The 23554-nt window shown below is 52.0% G+C and overlaps 1 protein-coding gene across 1 annotated transcript in view; it reads left to right on the forward strand.

Moving 5' to 3' along the window:
* The window catches only part of SDK1 (sidekick cell adhesion molecule 1), an 858579-nt gene that overhangs the window by 809589 nt on the left and 25436 nt on the right, over positions 1 to 23554 (forward strand). Inside the window, 6 exon segments of the mRNA XM_045541236.1 lie at positions 139 to 325; positions 2026 to 2163; positions 7813 to 7974; positions 8663 to 8788; positions 19176 to 19340; positions 22648 to 22785. Of these exon segments, the coding sequence (XP_045397192.1) occupies positions 139 to 325; positions 2026 to 2163; positions 7813 to 7974; positions 8663 to 8788; positions 19176 to 19340; positions 22648 to 22785 (916 nt within the window).

The raw sequence follows: 23554 nt of genomic DNA on the forward strand, positions 1-23554 counted from the left end.
AAGGCACCCTCCACCTCCCCAGCCCAGCGTGGCTCCTCCCAAACTCAGCCCCGGCCTCAGGCCTGACCTTGCACTCGGGATGCCCTTCCTGGAAGGCTTCCACGCGGCCCACCCACAATCTCTCGCTCTTTCCAACAGATTTACTACTGGGAGGCAGACAACCAGAACGAAACCGAGAAAATGAAGGTCCTGTTCCTCCCGGAGCCCGTGGTCAAGTTGAAGAACCTGACCAGCCACACCAAGTACCTGGTCAGCATATCCGCCTTCAACGCCGCCGGGGACGGGCCCAAAAGTGACCCCAGGCAGGGGCGCACCCACCAGGCCGGTAGGAGGACGGCGGGTTTCCTTTTCTCGGGCCTTGCTGGTTGTGTGTTTTGGGGCATCAGCCCATGTCACCTCCCCAGTGGTTTCTGGCCACCCGGGCAGGACGAAGCGCGTCTCTGCACAGGCTCTGTGCTCTGCCTGTGCCACAACGCGTACCACGCTGTGCAGCTGAGAGCTGGGGAGGCGGGACTGGGCTTGGGTCATGTGGCTGCCCCGTGCCTGGCCTCAGTCTGGTACATGGTGGCACCGAGTCAGTGTTAGTCCAGCCGGTTAGAGCAATGCGTGATTTTGTCCAGAGCCCTCCACGAGGAGAGAGGGGAGGAAGGGCATTGCCTCTGCGGCTCGGGCGGCCTTCACAACCGCCGGGGTCAATCCCAGCTCCTCAGGGGACTCTCACCACAGCCCCTTGCCAGTGGGTCCACACGCCGGTGACCTTGTGTATGGAGGCCAGGCCACAGTGCCAGGCGTCCCCTACACAGCTCAACAGACACGTGCCACAGGCCAGTTCCGAGATCACGGACAGGGGCTGTGCTGTCGTGGCCTCATCTCCGCACACAGTGTGTGTGTGTTTTGAGAACACTTTGCCAGTGCCTCTTACAACTCCCTGGTGCCCTTGAGAGTGTTACAAGGCTGTTCGGGTTTCCCAGAGAAACGGCAGCTTGGCCTTGGGTCCTGGGGGCTCTCAGAGGCCCCTTTGTAAGATTCTGACGTCTGAGACCGGGAGAGTGAGGTTCAGGAGCTGTGGGGCAAAGACGCAGGTCTTGGGCCTCCTGACACGCTGTGGGCTCAGCTGCTGATACCCCACCTGGACGATCGGCCTCCTGGGGGTCAGGGCTCCTTGGCTTCTCCCACAGGCTGGCTGTGACCAGGTCACAAGGGCAGCTTCCTTTTGGCTTTGTCCAGTGCCCGAAGGGGGCCAGTTTTGGAATCTGAGCTGGAAGGATGTGAGCAGAGCAGGGGGCAGGGATTGAGGCCACTTCGGGTGCTATGGGCCTGGCAGGTTACGGGCTGCAGGGCCCAGCGACTGCAGGGAGAGCAGAGAGGCGAAGGGTGGGTGCCAACCCACAAGCCCTTCTGAGCAGTGAGGGGCACCCAGGCAGAGGGGACCAGGTCCCTACCCAGGCCGACACACAGAGCCCAGGCAGAGGGGAGCCGTGGGCAGGCCACACACCTGGCCTTCTGTGTCTGCTCAAGGTGGGCTCCTCCCTCTCCCCAGACCAAGGGGGGGCGCTCTGGGCTGGCTGAATGTCGGGGGAGGTTTCAGATGGAGGGGGCAGAGGTGCCTTTGGAGACCTCCAGGCCCCTCGGGAGAGGGGAGGAGGGGAAAGAGGGGCTTCTTCCCTCGCAGAGCAGGACAAGAGCCTCTGGAATCCTCCAGCAATTGCTAGAAAATGGAGCTATCTGCATTTCATTTTCTGTTTCCATCTATTATTCATTTTTATGACTTTGTCATGTCGTCTCAAGCTCCTTTGTGTGTAGACACTGTCGTTTTCCCGGCTCGTCCCTGGGGGTCTGTGTTTCTGATTGATCCCAACAAGTTCTGAAGTGATCAATAAATCTTCTCATTTTGTAGCATTTACACTTTCACTGAGTTGAAAGTAACATCTAATAACATTTTTATTCTATGCGGAGGACAGACACGTGTGGATACAGTCTCTAAAGGAGCCTTCGTGGGAGTCACTTTGTGTTCTCTTCCTCCAGCTCCTGGGGCCCCCAGCTTCTTGGCGTTCTCGGAAATAACCTCCACCACGCTCAACGTCTCCTGGGGCGAGCCCGCCGCGGCCAACGGCATCCTGCAGGGCTACCGAGTGGTGTATGAGCCCTTAGCGCCTGTGCAAGGTACGGCAGGGCACAGGGAGGCCTCACACATCCGCAGCCCCCACAGTGTGCGGAGCAAGGCCCACCTGTCCTCGACCAGGCGAGGAACCTCCTGGAAGCTCAGAGGCAAAGGGACCTGCCGAGAGGCCTGGTGGAGGAAAGGCGGAGCTGAGACCAGACCTCACGGTCTGAGTCCGGCAGACTCGGACCACGCCGTGCACTTGGCCTTGACTGGTCTCGGTAACACCTGCGGCATTTCTCTCTTGTTCCTCCTGAGATGTTCGTTCTTGTGGTCACCAATGGAGACCACCGTGAGTTCCGCTTGGAACCTGTTGGCCCCCCGAGTGTCATCGATGTCCTAGGACGGGGCTGGCAGCCCAGCGTGCTCGGATGTGCTCTGGGCCCCGCCATTCTTTCATCACTCAATGAATGTTTGTGTCACGTGCTGTTCTAGATGTTAGACCCTATGGATCCAGGAAAGTCAGGATCTTGACTGACTTGTTTATCAAGACCCTTGCTGTCCTGAACCCAGTGAGTCTGTGTTCCAGTGGGGAGAGAGGCAATACACCAGTAGTCAAACCAGCAAACAAAAATCTGATAGTGGTCAATGCTATGAAGAAAAGAGACCAGGGACAACATGAGAAATACAGGAAAGAGACCTGGATGACAAGGACCCAGGCACATACAAGCCCAAGGGAAGACCATCCCATAGAAGGTTTGGCAGGTGCAAAGGCCCTGGGGTAGGCAGGGGCTTAATGAGCGAGAGACCATGCAGCGGGGCAGGAGCCTGTGGAGCCGTGGTGGACTTTGCTCAGGAACGAAAAGGGAGACAGAGGATCTGACCAAGACCCTAAGACCAGGATCTCGCGGACTAAATGCCACAGATGAAAAGTAGGTCATCAGTCACCTCAGCACTTCCTAGTTCAACCAGAAACAGACCCTCCAGAGAAGACCAGAGAAAAGGTCTCAACACAAAGGAATTTGAGAGAAGAGATGACAAAGGCTTGAAAACGAATGACACATGAAAACAGAAGATGAAACTCAGATGGCTTTGGGGGGACAGGGCTGCAGGGATCCCACAGACAAGCCAAGAAGGAGGCCTGTCGGGCTGGACAGGGGAGCTTGGGGAAGGGAGACAATGGTGGGAGGTGAGAAGTGGCCGGATTAGAGGTGTATTTTGAAGGTGGAGCCCAGATCCCCATGGAGGAGAGGAAGGGGGAGCTGGGGCTTTGCTCTGTTCACGTGGCTGCTGTTGTCCCCGAGCCTGCTGCATCCCAGCGTCACCCACCCTGGTATTATTTTAACTGCTTCTGCATCCGTCTGTCCCCCCACGTGGACACTGATTGTCCACAGAAGGTTGGGGGGCATTTCCTTCTCGCCCCACTATGGGCTGAGGATAAGTCTGGCTGCCTCTAGCCCATGGCCTAGGGCAAGTTTCCTCCCTGTGATATCCACAGCCTGTAAAAATTATAGATTATATAATGTCTAGGAGGAAAAAAATACAACCAGCACATCAAATAATATTGGCTCTCCGTTTAAAGCAGTGATAAAAGTTTCCTTTTAAAATAAGCGCATTTAGATAAAACAGGGAGTTGATTTGGAGAAGAAAATTTAAGCACTAGATTTTATTTCATCGAATCTAAGATGCCATTGACTGCAAGGTTCATCGTTATTTTATGAAGTACTAAGAAAGAAGGAATCCAGTAAACTACGGCCCGGCACTCGCGTCTCATCAGTTCTCAGCGTTCCAAATCAGAGACGTGAAAATGTGAGAAGGAAAAGAAAATGCGTCTTAGACAGTCAGTGGATGCAGGGGTGATACGTGGACGTGGTTTTAACCTGGCAAAGAGGGCACAGGAGTGACACTGATCTAGGGTGGCTGCCTCGAGGGCAGAGGCTGTGGCCTCATACTCTTTTCAGAACTGAGCACCTGTCTGGGAACCTGGTGGCCTAGACATGGCTGCCTTTGAAGCCCCAGGAGGCGACATGCCCGTCGTTCTCACGGAGCAGGGAAACAGTAGAGAATTTTCGGAGACCTTCCATTTTGCCCACCAGCGTCCCTCCCTTTCCCAGATGCGTGTGTGTACACACGTGGGTTCCGTGAGCCCATGTTACAAGTGCCTTTTCAAGGATATTAACCAATGAGAGCCACTCAAATGAGAAATGATTGTCAAAACCTTATGGCTCTGATTCACCTATGCATCCTTCCTAATTAAAGACAGCTTGAGTTTTCCCATTCTTCCTCAAATAAGCCACTTATTGTGCTACCCAGTCCTGTGTTAGTGGGTTTGCAGAATGTCTCTAGAAACTCCACTGTGTGCATCTCTGGGCTCTTGGTCTTGTGGAAAAGTACTGCTCTCCGGGCAAGACCATTCCGTGGATCGTCATCCAGTTGGAAATGCTGCACAGGGACTCTGTGTGCTCTGTGATCTCCTGTTCTCTGCACTTCCACTCTCTTCGAATTGCTTGTGGGTTTCGACACAACCTTCCCCAGCCTAGTGCCTTGGGAGATGGCCACACGAATCTCATTTCTCTTGGATTGCCAAGGTTGCGGTTTCTTGTTCATTTTTATCATGATTTTCGCATCATCGGGAAACTGAAAGAGCATTTGGAAGACTTCCTTTTAGATGATCTTGTTCAGCGAGTTCAGCTCACATGGACTTTCAGTGTGCGCCCGACCTGCGATCCCACCGGGTGCAGTAGCGGTGGGTGATGTTTATTGAGCACTTGCTGCGAGTCAGGCGCTGTGCTAAACACTGACGTTCATCGTCGCTAAATCCTCATTGCAGCTCCGCAGTGGACCTGCTGCTTTTATTCTCACTTTGCAGACAAAGAAGTTGTCCAGGGCCTGAATTTTGGGAATGGTGAAGAGACATGGGACTGGAACCCAGGTGTTCCGATTCGAGAGCCAAGGTCTACGCTGCCATGTGACGAGAGAATGTCTACCGTGCCGTGTTTCTGACAGTGGGTGTGAAGGTGAACTTCAGAGATGGGGCGTGAGGAGGTTCATTAAAGCATCTCATATTCCAGACAAACCGCTGCTGCACAGCCAACTGTGGGCTTGTCACTCCCCTGGGTGACAACAGGTGGAGTCACTTCAGTCACAGGCATTGTCACCTCTTTTCACAGGTAACAGGACCGTCCATCACCAGCACTGACTCTTTTGTCTGTGGAGAAGGGCTGGCTCTTTGAGCCTGGATTTTCCTGCTTTCCAAAGAGCGGGACGTGCTCTGAAATCAGAGCAAGAGGAGGAAAGAGCTCTCTCGCTTTGTGGCTCCCTCGTTTATTCCTCAGACTGCAAGAATCTCAGCAGCAGCAGCTTCGGTGGGTCTCTCTGGTGCTCAGGAGAACAACCCATCCGGACCCCCAGGTTTCGACCCCACATTCCAGACTTCCTGATCCCCAAGCAGCCACCAAGTGGCTGCTCCAAGGTGGAGGCTGCCCTGGGGCGCACAGGGGACACACCCTGGTCCTCCAGCTGCTCGCGGAACCCGGCCATCATGTGTACACTCCTGAGCTGCCCTTGGGGTGACAGCCAGCCAACTTTCAGGTGTGTGCGGGAGGCCACCCGGAATTTCACGGACACACGTCTGAGCACATGCTTCACAGACACACGTGACCACAGACACACGCCTGAGCCCGGCCCAGATCAGCCAAGCCAGCGTGGCCAGAGGACAGCCCAGCAGGATCGCGAGCAAGTTAAACTTTGCTGGTTTCAAGCACGCGCGCGTGGGTATGAATTGCTACCTACTTAGTACGTTTTGGAGATGAAATCTTTTGATAGCTAAAAGCAAATAATGATCTCACCTGTTAGTGACTCTGTCGGATCCTCAGACCTGCTTTCACTCCTGCTCACTCAGAACCAGATGTTTGGAAACTCCCGCCTGGCACTGATCAGCTGGGCCCAGGGGAGAGGAGAGCACAGCAGCAACGTGGTGCCGGCGGTCCCTGCGGTCACTCCATCAGGAAAACAGTCCTGGCTTGTCCTGTGTGCTGTCCCTGGTCCCTGAGGGAGCAGTCCTGGGGGACTCCAGACACCCTGTTATCTGCAGCACCAAGCCACCCGAGCACTGAGCCACGTTCTTAGGAATCTTACTGTATGGCAGAGCTATTTTTATATTTTAAAAAATGTTTTAAACAGTAGTATTTTATGGGATTGTACCCTGAGGCTGTGTAATGCAGGGCATGGTTTAAAAATTGATTAAATAAATAAAATTCTGACCCACACAAGCCGGGGGGAAGGCCAGACTAGCTCTGGCTCCTACTGGGACGGAATTTAGAGAATCTGTACACGGGTTTGTTTTTGCTCCGGGAGAATGAAGGCATTTTTAACAACAAAGAAGGAGTTGCTGTCTGGCATGACTACATCGGGCAGGACCCAGTTCGTTTGCCTGTGACCGTCACTGTGTACGAGGTTGGAGCAGACTCTCTGGGCAGAAATTGCCCATTTCTCTACAGAAAAACTCAGATTCAGAGGGTCACTCAAAAGTAGCCAAAATTGCTCTGAAATAATTTGGAAGAAAATAATTTAGCTAAATAAATATTGTATAAAAGTCATAATATGAAAACAGCGAACCAGCTAGCAGGTCGTTAGGATTAGAGAAATTGGCTTCGATGGCTCTGAAAGGTGGGTCTATTTTGTATTAAAAAGGCACTTTGTTCTGTTCTGAAGTCAAGGCCGCTGTAGTCCCAAAGGTGCTGACGAGGCTACACAGCTCGGGTGTGGGATGTGGGGCCGCCAGTGGGGCCCGGGCAGGAGGCCCGGCCACCAAGCACAGGTCTCCTCCAGGACGCCCGTGGGGGCTTGGAAATCCCACCTCCCTGCTCCTCCTCTGGGAGATGTCTGATAGGTTTTAGTCTACTGAAAGCTCTGAGAAGTTGAGAACTTCTTTAACCTTTTTTTTTTAAAAAAAACCACATAATTTTCAAACTTATTTAACCAAAGAACCCCATTTTGCAAAGTGCTATATTTGCATAATTTTCAGTATATATTTTCCCCACAAATGTTAAATCTTCATTATCTGTTTATACTTAATACAACTAGCAAGAGTTTTACGTTATTCACTCGTTTACGTACGTGTATGTGAGAACCTTTGTCTCCATGTTGTCATCCTCCTCTGAACCAAGGCACCTGTGCTCGCAGCAATGAATATATTTTTCTTCATCCTCGGTCGAGTTGCTGGAGCCCGTTGGCCACAGACTGGCTGCAGGCCCCTCCCGGGGTCTCACTAAATCTCCCTGCTTCTCTTTCATCCTCTCCTGTCCCTGTGACTGTGTCAGGAGCTGGCAGTCACCATGCCAGTGACACAGGAGGACTTTGTACACCTCAGAACCAAGCCCGTCCTGGAAACAGGTGGGCCGTGCCCCTGCCCAGCGCCCGCCGGCTGGGTGTCCCTCCCTCCTGGCGTCAGTGATGGGGCGGGCTCCTCCCTCTCTGTGCTGTCTGCTCCGCTCTTTCCTTTGTCAGCACCACTTATCAAGCTTAAGCTCTAATTACACTTATCTGTGCTGAAAATTGGCTATTATCACCATGTAAACTCCTCCTGATTGTAAGAAATACTTCCCTGCAAACTGTAGCGCCCGTCCCCTTGTTATCGCAGCAGCACAGACAGGGCTCAGCCGCCTCGCTGAGCCAAGCTCCTCTCTCCCCTTTGCCTCCGGCGGCTGCAGGCGTGAGCAAGGTGGTGACGGTGGAAGTGAGGGGCAACTGGCAGCGCTGGCTCAAGGTGCGGGACCTCACAAAGGGGGTGACCTACTTCTTCCGTGTCCAAGCGAGGACCATTACCTACGGGCCCGAGCTCCAAGCCAACGTCACGGCGGGGCCAGCGGAGGGTGAGTGGAACTCCAGGGCAGAGGTTCCGCGTCAGGGCCAGCTTGAGCCTCTCGCCCTGCTCCCCGGGCAGGGGGTTTGTCCCCGGGCTGGGGATTTGTCCCTGGGCTGGGGATTTGTCCGCGCTCTCAGCAAAGCAGCATTGGCAACTCCAAGCCGCCAGAAACTCAGGGATATTTGGGCAATCTGGGAGTCCTCAGTCACATGGGCATGTGAATTTCTGCAGGGGCACCTGTTACGTACAGACGAGCAAACTCTTAGATTTTAAGCCTGTATTGTTTTTCTGGGAAGAATATAAGAGAAAATAAGTGAACTGGATTTTTGAAATACAATAAACAAGAAAATTTAAAAGTTTCCATGCCTTGAAGAAGGGCCATGTCACGTCCTGCTCAGCCAATGGCTTGGTCTTTGTTTCCGCACTCTGAGGCCGTGGGCAGCGGCGCTGATGTTCGGGGAGCCCGTGGGGTCCTGCCGCGGTGCTGGGCACCCGGCACGCATTTTCACCTCCCAGTCCTCTGAGAGCCTCCCCGTTTTAAGGTGAAAAACCATGACTGAGCCAGGTTAAGTAACCTGCCCAGAGACCCAGGGGCCTTAACGGATCTGACCCTGTGCTGTGACATCTCCCCGTGCAGGGGATGATGAGCCCCTGCGGTCACATGTCTACCCTCCCTTCTCTTCTTCATCCCACAGGGTCCCCGGGTTCCCCCAGAGATGTCCTGGTCACCAAGTCCACCTCTGAGCTGACCCTGCAGTGGACCGAGGGACGTGCTGGCAGCACACCCACCATGGGCTACGTCATAGAGGCCAGGCCCTCAGGTAGGGGCGTCGGCGTTACGGGAAAGGGGCTCCGATGTTGGGGTCCACTGAGACCCCGTGAGTCCTTGGCTTTGCGAGAGAAAGGATTCGGGCGAGGGCCGACAGAATAAAATGAAAGCAAGTTTACTTGGGACATGCAGAAGACCTACACCACAGACAGGGTGGACGCTAGTTCTCCCTGCTGAGAACAGTGCCTGTGGGTCTTTTGGTTTTGTTTTGTTTTTTTTTTTTTTTTTAATTTAAGCTGACTTAATCATAGGCTAAACAGAGCAGGAATATTCATGTTCTTTCTTGGAACGGGGTGATGATTTCCTAAAACCGGAAACCTCCCTTTCCTTTACTTACAGGGTCCCTCCCAGAACCACCATGGTGTCGGTGGGAGTTCCCTTCAGCCTGCTGACCTCGTCGTATGGCTGGGGTGTGATGAGCCGCAGGGCCATTCAGTGGCTAATTTCCTTGCCATCTTGGTTTTGACGAGTCTTAGCTTGTTCTGTCGCCACATCCTGTCTTTGCTCAGGGTGGCTGGGGCTTTTGACTCGTGTTAAGCAGAGCCTGCCAGTTCCCCATCTCATCTGGGCGGAGGAATGGTGTCTCAGCCCAGCTGAAAGCAACGTTCCTCAGAGTCCCAGTGTCGGAGCCTTTGGCCACTTTCTCTTTCAGCATCTCCCCAGCACAGCGGAGACAAGAGGGCAGTTGTGTTGGAAGAAGAGGCTCACGTCTCCCTCTCCGCCTTTCGGGTTTATAATCACAGCTGTGCTATTAACCCCAGGGCATTCAATTCGGATGTTTCAGCCACGTGGCACTCACTTAGGAGGATGGTAATTGTCATTCTCAGAAATAGGCGGAGGAGAACTTAGGGACATGTAAGACATTTTCTACTCATCAGGGAGATCCGGGAGTGTTTCAGGAACTCATCTCGGGGTTCCGAATGTTTGCACACGGGCTGGGAAGAGTCACACTCATTTCTGACACTGTGGATATTCTTATTAACAGAGACACCAGCACATCATTTGCTTCATCTTTTAAGTTTCTGAAAATGAGGTCTAAGATCCATTTCCAACTCTATTCACCCGAAGAATTTTCTTCCCTCCATTCGACTTTAATAACTAAGGACGGACATTATTGGAAAATGAATTTCTGATGAGTTAAGTTGGATATTACTGCTTGGAGTTGGAGGTACCACCAGGCCTAGGGAGCACTGAGCAGCTTCACGGTGACCTTCAGCTGGTTGCACAGTTAATCATGAACATCTGAGCATGAAGATATGCTATGTGCCAGGGAGGCATTCGGGAAGCGAACCATCAAACCCCACCTGCCAGATGGGCTGCAGAGCTAGGAGCCGTTTTAGTCTAATATTTAAAGAGGCTATTAGACCAGGAGGAAAGATCCCAAAAGTTACATCCATCACTGTGTCAGAGTCATTTGTTCCCTCCTCCTCCACCAAATTGCTTTTGAAAGATGACTAGTTAAATTGCCTTCTAGAAACTTCTAAGGAGAAAGCTAGTGCAGAAGACCAAAAAAAAATTTCTACTTAAAGGCAACATGAAAATGTATTTTGCTCAAGAATTCAAAAATTCAGGATTGCTAGCCTGAGCAACGCATTTGTGCTGTGCTGGAAACAGTGGGTCCCCACATCAATGAGGAATCTGAGCCTGGCAGGGTCTTTCCATGGGCACCGGACCCCCATACCTTGAAGCAGATGGCCCTGGAATAGCCAACTGGCTTCTACTGATGACATTTGGCTCAAGAGCCTGGCCAGAGAGTGCCAGAGCTATGCAGGGAGGGTCCTAGTGAGATCTGGGCCCCAGCTGAGGGGCTGCAGAGGCCCGGTGTAAGGAAACAACTCAAACTTTTCCGCCCCAAATCTAGGAGAGCATTTATTACAAAGATTACTTGTTAATTCTTCAAACCCACCAAGGGGCCCATGGACAGAATTCAGGGGATCGATGAACTCAGATGGGAAAAAAATACATTTTTATTTTCACTGGCCTCTAACGGAAATTTAACATTTACTTTGATTATGAACTTGGTGTATTTGTTTGCCAGGGCTGCCGGTAACAAAGCACCACAGACTAGGTGTTCTAAAAAACAGAAATTTTTTGTCTCGCAGTTCTGGAGGCCGGAAGTCCAAGATCAAGGTGTCGGCAGGGCTGGTTCCTTCTGAGGCCGTTCAGGACGCCCTCCTGGCTCCTGGGGGTTACTGATGCTTCTCCTCATCCCTGTGGTCGTCTTCACATAGTGATCTCCCTGTCTGCGTCCAAACTTCCCCATTGATAAGGACACCAGTCATATTGGAACAGGGTTTACCCAACCCCAACGTGACCTCCTCCTAACCCATTACATCTACAGTGGCCCTATTTCCAAATAAGGTCATTCTGAGCTATTAGGGTTAGGACTTCCACATATGAATTAGCAGTGGTCTGCAGGGGCAAAATTCAACCCATCACAATAGGTGAGAAACCACATGAGCAACAGTAGGACCTGTGACAGCAACAGAAATCATGGATACTTTCCTATGACATTCCAGCTAGCACAGACATTTCACCATATTGCTTATGCTTGTCATTACTTTGAAATTATGACTGTTTGTGGACTCTCTGCTAGACCTTGTCATCTCATGAGTTCATGAAGAAGCAGAGACTTCTAAGCTACTCTGGGATAATGGTGGTCACGGGTCACCTAAACCCAACTCCCCACACATCTTCCAAAGAACCATCTGGCTAAACAAGTAGCACAGAGGAAACCACCCAGAATCTTCACTTCTGACACCACTAGGAGACAGAGGCTGCTAGGAACTGTCTCAAGGTCATTGTAAGCATTGCTGATGTAATTGGTGTCCTGTAATCTTACTTTATCCATCTGAAGCCATTCTGAGAGGGTGTCCTTAAGGGTCAACAGATTGCCGAAGGGACCCATGGAGCTAAGAACAGATTAAGAAGCCTGCACTAACAACCACAGAAGAGTCCTGCTGCCTGCTTTCCTCCACCTGAGTGCCTGTCTCCCTGGCTGCAGACTGAGAATCCCAGGGGACCTGTGGCCGTAAAAGGGAGGAGACGGTCTGCATCTCGACTGTGTCACGCAGGTGTCTGGGTGGTGACACGGTAGCACAGTTTTGCAAGATGCTGCCGGTGAGGGAAACCGAGTAAAGGGACACAAGCTCACTCTGGATCATTTCTCATCACTTCATGGGGCTCTACAAATATCTCAAAATAAAAAGCTTATTTTAAAATAATAAATTTTAAAAAGCCACGGGTGGTCTCCCCAGCCTGTTCAATCAAGTGCACCAATGCGCCTTTGAAAAGAGCGTCCTCCTGTCACACATCAGCCTGTGAGGATGTGCCATCCGCGGCCAGCCACGGTGCCTGGGCTTAGCATCTTAACGCTAGTCAACACTTCTGGGCATTTTCAAAGAGATGATAAGGCGTTGCTTCTCAGGCTTGCCCCGGGAGCTGTTTCATTTCTCCTCTGCCTATCACATGCTCATCACCCACCAAGCTGAAGGACATGGGAGGCCTGTTGTCCAGACAGTGCTGCGTCCGGGCTCTGGAGGCAACATGAATGAGAACTAATTGGCACGTCGGCTGGGGGTCACGCTGAGCCCCACGCCTTGGAGGAGCTGCCCAAACGTGGAGGAGTCAGTGGGAGGTCTGAGCTGGGCAGGCGTGGAGCCAGCAGTGGACACTGACCAAGGGGGAGCTAAAACGTGGCGAGAAACTGACCAGGAAGATGCCTTCTTTACCAACAAGTACTAAAGATTTTGCTTTCACTTCCGCTTTGCTACTTGACATCAGAAAGCATATTGCCAATGATTTCGCCTTTCGGATCGTTAACGGAACCAGAGCAGGCTGCTGGACCCGTGGCCTCTCACAGAAAGTTGGGAAAGACGCCCCTCCCCCCTGTGACGAAGGCCAGCAGCAACTCATCAAAGGAAATGCTTCTATGGATTGTCAATATTTAAACACCTTGCGGCACCTGAGGGCTTTGGATCTCAGCTGTCATCTATTACAGGCCTCATTACACAAAGCATTAAGTGCTGTATCATCTCATTTTCCCCACCGAAGCTCTCTGGCAAGGCGCTCTCCGGGCAAGGGAGTGGTTTACTGAAGGCGTACCGGGCCCTGGTTTTTATTAGGAGGGGTCAAATCAGGAGCCCTCGCCACAGGGCAGTGGGAGACAGGGCACCTTGTGCAGGGCAGCCCGGGGTCCGGGGGCTCGGCTCAGCCTGTCTCTCCGCCCCGCCAGATCTCTGCCTCGCCCGTGGGAGCTGTGGTTGCTGCAGAGAGGGTGGGCAGCAGGCCTGGGCAGCCCGGGCAGATGGCAATGTGGCCTCTGCCTCTTCCTTCTGTATCCAGACTTTAACCCCTCAAATTCTTCTGAGTAGCCCCCGTTGCCGCCATAACGTGGAGACACAGAACTGAACAGCAGCTAATGAAATGAGCACCGGACTCAGACACAAGGTCCCCTCTTATTCCTGAGAGCGTGGTGGGAGAGCCCAAGGACATCGCCATCGGATTCTGCCATCGCAACCCGGCCAACACATTCATTTCTCTGGTTGTGTGCAAGTTTCCTCCAAATTGGTGTTGCAAGCTCCGGGGAAGGCAGTGGGAACTGTGCAGTGCGCATATGCAGATGATTTATTTACACAAATTATTCCGAGACATTTTACTGTGTAGATCATGAAGCCTAATTTACATATTTACACAATAGACTGGAATGGCACTAAAGGAACTATAAATATATTTTCCTCTCCAAAGCAGCCATGAAATACATATTTAGAATGTACCCAATGCAGGCAGACATTGAATTGCTTTTTCCACAAATTATGAATTTAGCCCAGAGCTGAGAGCCGGGGAGCTGGAGGCCGGCCCCTGGTCTCATCCCTGAGGGGACACTCCCCGGCAGCGGCCATCCCCTCTCCCGTCCTCCTGGGAGCTTCCCAGCTCCCTCCCGTTCATTGTGTTCATCTTCAGTCCTTGGTGATGGGAGTTTTCAATTGAACAAAGAAGGAAATCAGTGTTTCTCCGAAGGTTTAACATCCATGGAAGTTCCCAAGTCAGCAAATTCAGCAAGAGGGCTGCAGCCACGCTCAGATGGTGCTGCTGGCCCTGTCTGGTCTTTCTCATAACCGAGTTTGTTGACAGCTTGTCAGCTGAGCGTCCCCTTCCCTCCCGGGGCGGGGCTCCCTCCCAGGCCATCCTTCATTTCCTGCCTTGAATGAGGATCAGACACAGGTAATTTTTTTTATCAGATGCATTTAGCCTCGCGTTTAAGCCCCACCTGCTTCAGTTAAATTTCTCACCTAGTTGACCATTGGAACAGAGAGGAATGGCAGTGTTTAAAAAATAAACAACTGACAGGTTTCCATTTGCTGGAAGCCGCAAGCTGACAGCCGAGCGGCTGGTTGTGTGAGTCAGTGGAACCAGCGAGCACAGGCGGTGAATGACAGCTCCATGCGGCATGGAGACCCTGTTTAATTGTCCATGAAATCAAACTTTTGCACTGGCATGACGTCTGCCCTGATACCTGCAGCACACAGCTCTGTTCCGGGCGTTGGAGGGATAAATTGAGCGCCGCAGCCTCGGACGTGCTGCGATGGGATCCATCTCAATTCAGAAAAGAGGCGATCATGTTTCCAGGTTTATTAGGACATTGTCTGGGAACAGATGTGCCTCCTACCGTCTGGGCGGGGGAGACGCTGGCACGGAAGGATAATGGCTGACTCATTCTGCTGGCTGGAAACAAGGAGCTGGGATAGCAAAACCTGTTTATCCTGGAAGAGATTTCCTGTTTGGGGGATCTTTGATATTATCCACTTCTGTCGTTTAAGTAGCCAAACAATATAATAAAGGAAATAAAGACAAGTGGTTTGTAGTCTCTGTAGCAGAACCATCCAGATGGGGGGCGCTGAACTTGCACACGTTGATTCTTGCTCATCTTTCCTTCTGAGGTCACAGGATTTTAGGTTTGTGCTGACAGTGTGGCTTATTTAGGAATATTTTGCAAAGTTTCTTTCTCAGTGGTTTCTCTGCATCCTCAGTGGTGTTTTTCCAACAGTGTTTCTGTACCAAGAGTCCTGGCAGGTGTTCTTTGGGTGGCCAGGGAGGAAAGGGTGGGCCCGGCAGACAGGTGTGAGGGGGTCCCTCCACTGCATGGACCCAGCCCTTCCCCAGATGTCAGCAGTGGAGGCCAGACTGGAGGTGGGCATTGCCCCCAGGAAGTTCAGAGCCCTGGCCCGGGCACGGGGGTTGGGGCCCGAATCAGGCATCTGGGCTCAGCCATTCATCGATGTGGCTTTGGAAGGGCTGTGACTGTTCCCTTCCAGCCAGTCCTGGGTTTTCCCGTGATGGTGACGCTGCTCACGTGGTGGGCAAGCAAAGCCGGGCTGGGGTCTTCAGAACATCCCAGCAAGACTCACCTAGGTAATTGCAAACGGGCTGAACTATGTGCCCAGAATTGCCTGTTAAAAACTTGAAGGCCCCACTCTCCTCTCGGGATGGATTGAGGTGGAAATCCAGGCACTGGGGATGCCCTGGGGTGTGGAAAATCAGTTGCACAAATCTCATTATTGCTAATAGTTCTATAATGTTATTTTTTCCTCCTAATTTGTAGAGATACTTTTCTCCATCATTGATTTATTGAGATATTTAACAGCGTAATACAAATGAGAAAAACAATCCGCAGTTGAGAAACAGAGTGGATGCTTTAACGGCTGCCAAATTTTTTCTTACCCACGCATGGTCCTGGTGTAAATATTAGTGTGGATACGTAGCCCGGTGAATTAACTGGAGTGTAAAATGTGCTGATTTTGTGAAGGCAGAATTAAGCAGAATAAAAATAGGAACATTGTCTTCTATTAATTCAGAAAGAAATTTTCTCGGTATGACATTCTTCCCAACATTTTTGAGTATAAATGGATTGCTAAATAAATCGTTCTGTGTTGAGATTCTGTATCAATATTTTAAAATGTTTTTATGAAAAATGCGCACAATTCCTGGAGCTATGACAGAGCGCTTAAAATAAAATGTGGCCTTTAGGTGATGGTAGAGGAAGGGGAATCATTTTTTACCTCAGTAGTAGGAAGGCATCACAGAAACATTAATGCAAAAGACATTCAGAGAACCCACTCCAGAGGTGTTTAGCCCTTCTTAGAACAGTCTGAAAAACTATTTTGTAGTCTTAGTCTCTTAATTTCAAGGGTTTTAAGCAACACCCAGTTTATAAGAGTCTGTATTTTTGTCTTTAGTCTCTTTCACAGCATAAAATTGTTTATCTTTTTTAGAGGGAAAACAATTTATTCAACATTTAAAGTCCTTAAAACGGTGACTTGCTCATAGTAAGCACTAAATTAAATGGTGGTGGTTTATTATTTACTGAGCCTGCTTGCACTAGGCCCCAAAAAAGGCCACAGGACACAAAGATGGATGGATGGCTGGATGGGATGATGGACCGGTGGATAGATTGGCAGGTGGGTGGATGGGTGGATGGATAGAGGGATAGGTGGTTGAATTAACGTATGGGTGGAGGGATGGGGGCTACATGGATAATGCCAACAGATATATATTGAGCTCTTAAAAAATTCTAGAGCCCAGTGGTACAAACCAATGGGTAAATGTGCTGATATGCTTTGGAAGCCCGTTGGTAAAAGCAAACATCCCCTTGTGGAAAGTGGAGTGGGGTCAAGATTGGGCTAGAAAAGGTGAGTCTGAAAGGGTGAAATGACCTTGCTGATTTTCCTCCATCTGTACCACAGCCTGTGAATAGCTCACTGAGAACAGAAACCACATCTGATTTCCTGAAGGGCAGAACGGGGCCTCACCAAAGAATGGACACTAAAGTGTCTGTGAATCAATAAGTGGGGGTGGCAGGAGAGGAGGAGGCAAAGGGGTTATCCAGGCCCAGGGAGAAGCCTGTGCAGAGGAAATACATGAGCCCCGCCCCCCCCCATTCTCATGCAAAATTCACACACAATATAAATCACATACAAAAATCATTTTGTGCATAAACCTCAGTATCTTAGCAGGGAAAAAAAAGGCTTAGGCCAGCCATGGCTTGCCATTTTGATACTATTAATGGCCAGGAGTATCTTGGTGAGAAATGACTACAGACTACCTTTCTGCCTGTCCAGAGATTTGCACCTTTAAAATCTCATTCACATCTATTCCTCATTAACCTGTGACTGGGAGGACTTAGTTGGTGCACACTCTAAATCCTCTGCAAATATAGACTGATACAATAGCAATTTTCTTCATGTTTACTGTTGGGCTAATCCATCTGAGCGTATCTGGTGCTTCAAGGTGTGTGATAAGGTTGGTTTCCAGATCACCCTCAGCCCCCAGAGGCTGTCAGCGCATGGCCTTGCATATTCAAATGGCTTTTCCTCACCAGCTCGCCTGCTTTTTAAAAGATCACATACCTGTGCCTATAAAAGAAAATATAATTCATGTAGGATTGCTACTTCAAACGAACGTTTTGGGCTCTGAGCCCACTTTGTAACCAAACAACCTCCTTAGAGATTGAATTTATGTTTTATTTTGCAAATGCTCATGTAGTGCTTACTATGTGTAAGGCGCTATTCTAAGCACTTTATAAATATTAACTTAAACTCCTTGAAACAAACCTATGGTGTAGATAACTTTGATATCACCATTGTAAAGATAAGGCACAGAAAGGTTAAATACTCTGCCTGAGGTCACACAGCTAGTTGGTGGGTCCAGGCTTTACATCCGTCTAGCTCCAGACTCTTTCCTTTCAGCCTTGGTGTTCTGGTGTCGGTGGTTTCTTTGATGAACAGATTTCACTGGTCGCTTCTCTTGTGCTGTGGGTAGATGCCTCAGAAACAAACCTATTTGCTTCTTCCTTCCTCTCTGCATGAGATTTTCTGGCTTGAATTTCAATTTTATTAATGTTTTCCAATATGTCAGAGTTTAAATAAATTCAACTTATATTTATGTTTTTGCTACAGTAAAATAAGCATAACCTAAAATGTACCATTTTAGCCATTTTTAAGTGGCATTAAACATTTTTAACTGGCATTAAGCACATTTACGTTACTGTGCAGCCATCACCACCATCCATCTCCAGAAATCTTTTCAACTTGCGAAACTGAAACTGTCCCCATTAAACACTCCCTACCCCCTCTCCCCAGCCCTGGGCAACCTGCATTCTACTTTCTGTCTCTGTGGATCTGACTAGTGTAGGGTCCTCGTGTAAGTGGAGTCATACAGGATGCGTCCCTTTGTGTCTGGCTTATTTCACTGGGTGTCGTGTCCTCAAGGTTCTTCGCTGCTGTAGCAGTGTTTTCTTCCTTTTTAAGGCTGAATAATATCCCATTGTACGGATATACTACAACTTATTTATTGACCTATTGGTTGATAGACCCTTGGGTTGTTTCTACCTTTGGCTACTGTGGATTAATGATGCTATGAACGTGGGTGTACAAATATCTGTTTGAAATTAAATATTTTTTTTTAAATTACACTAATATTTGGTGGCACCTGAGCATACTTTTAAAAACTAACTGATCTTAGGGCAGGACAGATGCTGAAGTTACTTGTCCAAGGGATGCTCAGACTCGAGGGTGGCACTTTGTGTGATTTTGGGGGCGGCTGTGAGTCACAAGCCCAGTAAGGGATCCCCGGGGGGAGGGAAGGGTCCCTGACAGGGTCTTTCACGGGTCGCACGAGTCCAGCGTCTCCGCATCAGCCGCCATCCAAGTCCTTCCACTGTGAGCGAGGTCTCGGCACCACGCAGATGATGTAAAGCTGCATCTGGGCACCACGGCCCCTGCCAGGCGTGGCATGGGGGGCTTAGCAGCGCGGCAGAGCTGGCAGCTAGGTGGTCAAAGAGGCTGTTGTTTAAAATTTCCACTTTGACCTGTCGGCTGATTGTTGTTTCCAATTAGGATGCAGGTGGGACACCCCGGCCACTACAGAGACCTCAGGACCACACTCGGTGTGCACAGGGACAGGGACCAGCTGGTGACCAGTGGGGTGGCTGCAGCGGGAGCTGTTGGCAGGATCACAAGCGTCAGTAACGGGGTGTGCAGGGATTGCAGCCAGCCAGAGGGAGCCAGAAATCCCAAAGATGAGATCCAGTCAGACCCAGAGGGAAAGGCCTGGAAGCCGATGGGAACACTTAGGGGCAAGGAGAACAGGCAAGAAATGCCCTTCCCCAGCAGGCAGCTTGGTCTGTCACTGAGGGAGGCGCATCTCTCTCCTTTCCCCTTGTGTGACCCTCAGTGGCCTCTGACACTTACTTCGACACCCTGAAGCCCTCAGCCAGGCTGGCCCACAGCTGACCCGCCAGGCGGCGGGCACCGAGGGCATGGGGCTCACCCCTAGCGACAACGGCTCCTAACCTCTGCCCTCATCTCATCATCCCTCTGCAGATGAAGGCCTGTGGGACATGTTCGTGAAGGACATTCCACGGAGCGCCACGTCCTACACCCTCAGCCTGGATAAGCTCCGGCAGGGCGTGACTTACGAGTTCCGGGTGGTGGCTGTGAACGACGTGGGCTACGGGGAGCCCAGCAGCCCCTCCACGGCGGTGTCAGGTAGGGGCATCCGGGGGTCTCAGGGGGAGGGAGGACAAGGTGGAGCCATCAGTGACCAGTGAGAGGACACGCACCTGCTTCCTTGGGGCTCCCCGGCTTAGTCATGGGGCTGCCTGGAGAAATGCCGGTGCGGAGGGTGGTGTGGAGGGTGGTCTGCATCCTGGCAGTCCCCAGTGCCACCGACCTCCCAGGCAGCTCCCTGCCCTGCAGCCCCGTGGGGCCAGCTCTCCTCTGGCAGGACCCCAGGCCCCAGAGCCACCCCCTGCACCACCAGCCCCACTATTGACAAGATTTCTCTGCCACACGGTGCTCAAGCAATTCTTAATTTGTTTTCTCATATTTTTTAAAAATCAGAGACTTATGCAAGCGTCAGAGTGGTCAGCTTGAGCTAAGCAGTGTCCCCTGTGGGGTGAAGGGGTTTCCAAGCAAAGCAGAGCCCTGGGCCCCTATATTGGCCGACGCATCCTTGCTGGGAGCAACGGGTGATCTTGGAAGTGCAGACACAGCCCCAGTGGCCGCAGGGGACACGTTAACACTGGACAACCTGAGAGAGGTCATATCCTACTGGGGCCTCCCTGAGAGATGCAGAGGGGCTCGGGGGCTCTGGCTGCTCGGGGTGTGCAGTGAGCCAGTGCCTGTCACTGTCCCTGCAGATGGAGTGCCGGTGGCACTGCCTGTTTCTTGGGCCAGGCCTTTCTTCTCATGCTCAATCCTGGGAGGCTGCTGGGAGGCTCCAGGCCCCGGCCCTGGGGCTGCTCTGGGTGGGGTGGCAGAGGAGGCCATGGCAAGGCTTCTTCCTGGAGCAGGCCTGTTAGGGGGATGACAGACGTGTCCATGGTCACCAGCAACGTGGCAAAGCTGTGACGTATGGTGGGGGTGGCTTCTCCTGGGGAATTCGGAAGGTGCACGGGATGTAGCCACAGAGGAGGAACCCGGGAGGAGGCAGAGAGTAGCAGGACAAAGTCCTGGTCACCTGTCACTAAAGGCCCCCGAGAGAGGGAGAAGCACATGGGGGAGGAGGCAAGGCTGTCACTTGTCATGTTCTCCCCCCTTGCCACCCTCACACGTCAGGACCTTAGGGTCACTTGGCGATATTAAGAACACCCTCGCTGGGCCCCCACCCCAGGTGATGTCAGTGGCTCTGGGCATTGTTTTTCCAACTCGGCAGCGATTCCCTCGTGCAGTCGGGCTGCCAGCCAGGGCACTGGCGGTTTGAGAGATGGGTGGCTGGAGGACGGTGACACGAGGTGGTTGGAGAGAGGGGCAGCAGCTCACAGGAGCTGGAAGCCCGGGGGGTGGCGAGTAGAGTCTAGGCCAGAGGCCGGGAGAGACAGGACTGTCAGTCAGCCTCACTGTTCCTCTTCCTTACAACAAGAAAAATATGTTCCATTTCCCTGCATTTAGATTTGCTTAAGCTACTGGCTGCATTTGTTGAAATTGAAAACAGCTTCATCCTGTCTTTGCCACGTGTTTGGAGGAAGGGTAGGGTCTGTGGGCAAGTTCAGGGCCCTGAGCCCTGCACCCCGGTCTAGGGGTCCCCTGGGATTCTAGGGCACTCAGTGGGCTGAGTGCAAGGAGGGGACCCAGAGGATGGCTCCATTTTTTAATGAGTAAGATTTAGAAAAATCAAAACTTTCTCATTTCCTTAATTTTTATTATGAAAATTTTAAACATGCCTCAAAGTAGGGAGAATAAAATAAGGAACCCCCAGTCCCCCTCATCCCAATTCAGTAATTCAAGATCTGCCTTATGTGTTTTATGTATGAAAAATTGGTAGAAAGCAATTCCAGATTCAACGTAGTTTTAACTGCACATCCACAAGCCGATGGCAGAGGCTGGTTCCTTCCGTAGGTCACACTCCCTCGGCCTCCTTCATGGGGCATTGCAGCTGGAGCCTTTCTCTGAAACGCCGTCAAATTCAGAGCCGGCCTCGCTGCCCGCTGGACCATCCCTCAGAGGAGCCAGCAGGGCGTCACCTGCTGGCGTTGGGCCAGGACACAGCCTGAGCAGCACGGGTGCCCTGCCCCGGTGTGAGGAGCCCACAGAGCAGCCGAGGCCTTTCCTTCCCGCCAGGCGCCGGAGCCAGGCCACTCTGGGCCACACACGGGGGCAGCTGGGGTTGGCTGCCGTAGTTACGTGGGCGACTTAATGTGCGGCCGGAAAACCCACTTGCACTGGTGGATTTAAAATACTGTCATCGCCTAAGCAACCCCGTGGTGTCACATTATCCAAAGCCAATTTCTCCTTGTTAGTCCCAGCGTGGGCACATTCTTCCTTCCCCGGCGGCAGCAGGCAGCTGTGTTTTCCGTGGGGTGGCAGCCGGGAGGCAGGCCGCGGGCTCTGCCTGCGACAGGCTTGTGTTTCCTGGCTCCTGCAGCCACAGAACCAGCCTCCCTGCAGAGAGACCCTAGCACCGTCTCGCACCTACTGAGAAACAATTTCCCACTTTTCTCTTCTTAGTAAACAGAATAAAGCATAAGGAAGAAGAGTAGCCTTCTTCAGAGCGGCCTTTAAATGAAACCTTTCCAGTTCATTTCTCAAAAACATACCTAAAGAGGGGCCAGTAGTTGAGCCCGGTGTTGGCCCCACCTCCAGGGGCTGGTGGCCTGGTAGGCAGGTGACAATGGGCAGACACACACACCCAGTGGGCAGTGGCAATACCAGGTTCCTACCAGGTGCGGGGGACCCAGTGCTTGGCATGGGAGGGCTCAGATGGTACCCCGGAGCTGACGGGGAACCCCTGAAGGATTTTGGGAGGGGGCGACCTATTTCCATCTTGGGGAGATCTCTCGGGTGGCAACTAAAGAACAGATTTAGGGGAGACAGGAAGAGGCAGAACAGTGGGAAGTGGGGGCAGTGGGGTGGGCAAGGAGTACTGGGGAGCAGGTGGGGGCTCAGTGCTGTCTGGGCAGAAGTCCCAGCACCAGGGAGAGAAGGACATCATGCACCTTGTGTCCCTTCCTCTCTTTCGCCCAGGCAGCGTTTTTAAGCAGCTGAAATTAGGAGAAAATGAGCATGACAGGCGGCTTTGATGGGGAGGGTGAGGACAAGGTCCAGGACACAGACGTCTCAGGGCCGGGGACCGGGGACAGAGGAGCCCCGGCCTGGTTCTGTGGAGAGGTGGGAAATCGCTTCCAGAAGCTGCCGGGGCCTGTGGTGCCCGATCCTTGTCCCGCTGGAGGGTGGTTTCCTCTCTCCGTGACTCAGGTTCACCCAGCACGTCCCTCCTCCCCACGCCTGGCTCACGGGAGGGGACTGTCTCGGAGCTGCTGTCAAACGTCGCGGTGGGTTTGTGTCTTTTCCTCAGCTCAAGCGGAAGCCCCGTTCTACGAGGAGTGGTGGTTCCTCCTGGTGATGGCGCTGTCCAGCCTCATCGTGGTCCTGCTCGTGGTGTTTGCCCTGGTCCTGCACGGGCAGAGCAGGAAGTACAAGAGCTGCAGCACAGGTGCGATGCCCCCCGAAGTGCCCCGGGCACCCTGGAGCTAAAATGTTGACATTTGTTTTTCTTTCCTGGATCTGCTGTGCCAGCACCCACTTTTCCATTCACCTGCCTGTCGGTGATAAAATAGATGCAACAGATTGTCCTCGGAGGCAGCGAGGTGTAGCGAGGCAAGAGTGCTAGCCCTTGGGGACCCGGGTGCCGGCCCAGCCCGCCCTGGGTTGGCTGTGTGTCCTGGAGAAGGCCCTGCAGTCGTCCGGCCTCTCTGAGCCTCAGTCCCCCTCTATCCCTTTGCCCAAATGCAAATATATTTTGTTGTATGATTAAAAAGTGTAAAGCATTAAGCTAATGAAATATTGTACTATTTAGCCTTGTGGATACAGTGAACTGGCCACATCTCAGATAGTTTGGTGTGGCTCGGGGGAAGCTACAGAGACGTCCCGTGGCCCAGCCTCTCATACTCTCGAGTTTGTACCTTGCCTGTCTCCACGGCCCGGCTCCGAGCCCTCCCAGGGCCGGTTCACTGTGGTGTTTCCCGGCATAAGCTCCACACCAGGCATGGGTGGACGTTCTGTCTAGAAACGTCCATTGCTGAGTGAAGGGCCATCGTTAGGGAAAGGAACAGGTGGAAGCCAGCCGCAGAGAGCACACGCGGTGACGTCTTTTATAGGAAGGGCAGGAACAGCCCAAACAAATGGGTGTTTCCAGGGGGCAGAATCCAGGTTGCCTCTTGGCGGAGAAGCATGAACAGGGAAGGTGCACGAAGGCACCTATG

The sequence above is a fragment of the Lemur catta genome, chromosome 2 (genome assembly GCF_020740605.2).
Source record: "Lemur catta isolate mLemCat1 chromosome 2, mLemCat1.pri, whole genome shotgun sequence".
NCBI lineage: Eukaryota > Metazoa > Chordata > Mammalia > Primates > Lemuridae > Lemur > Lemur catta.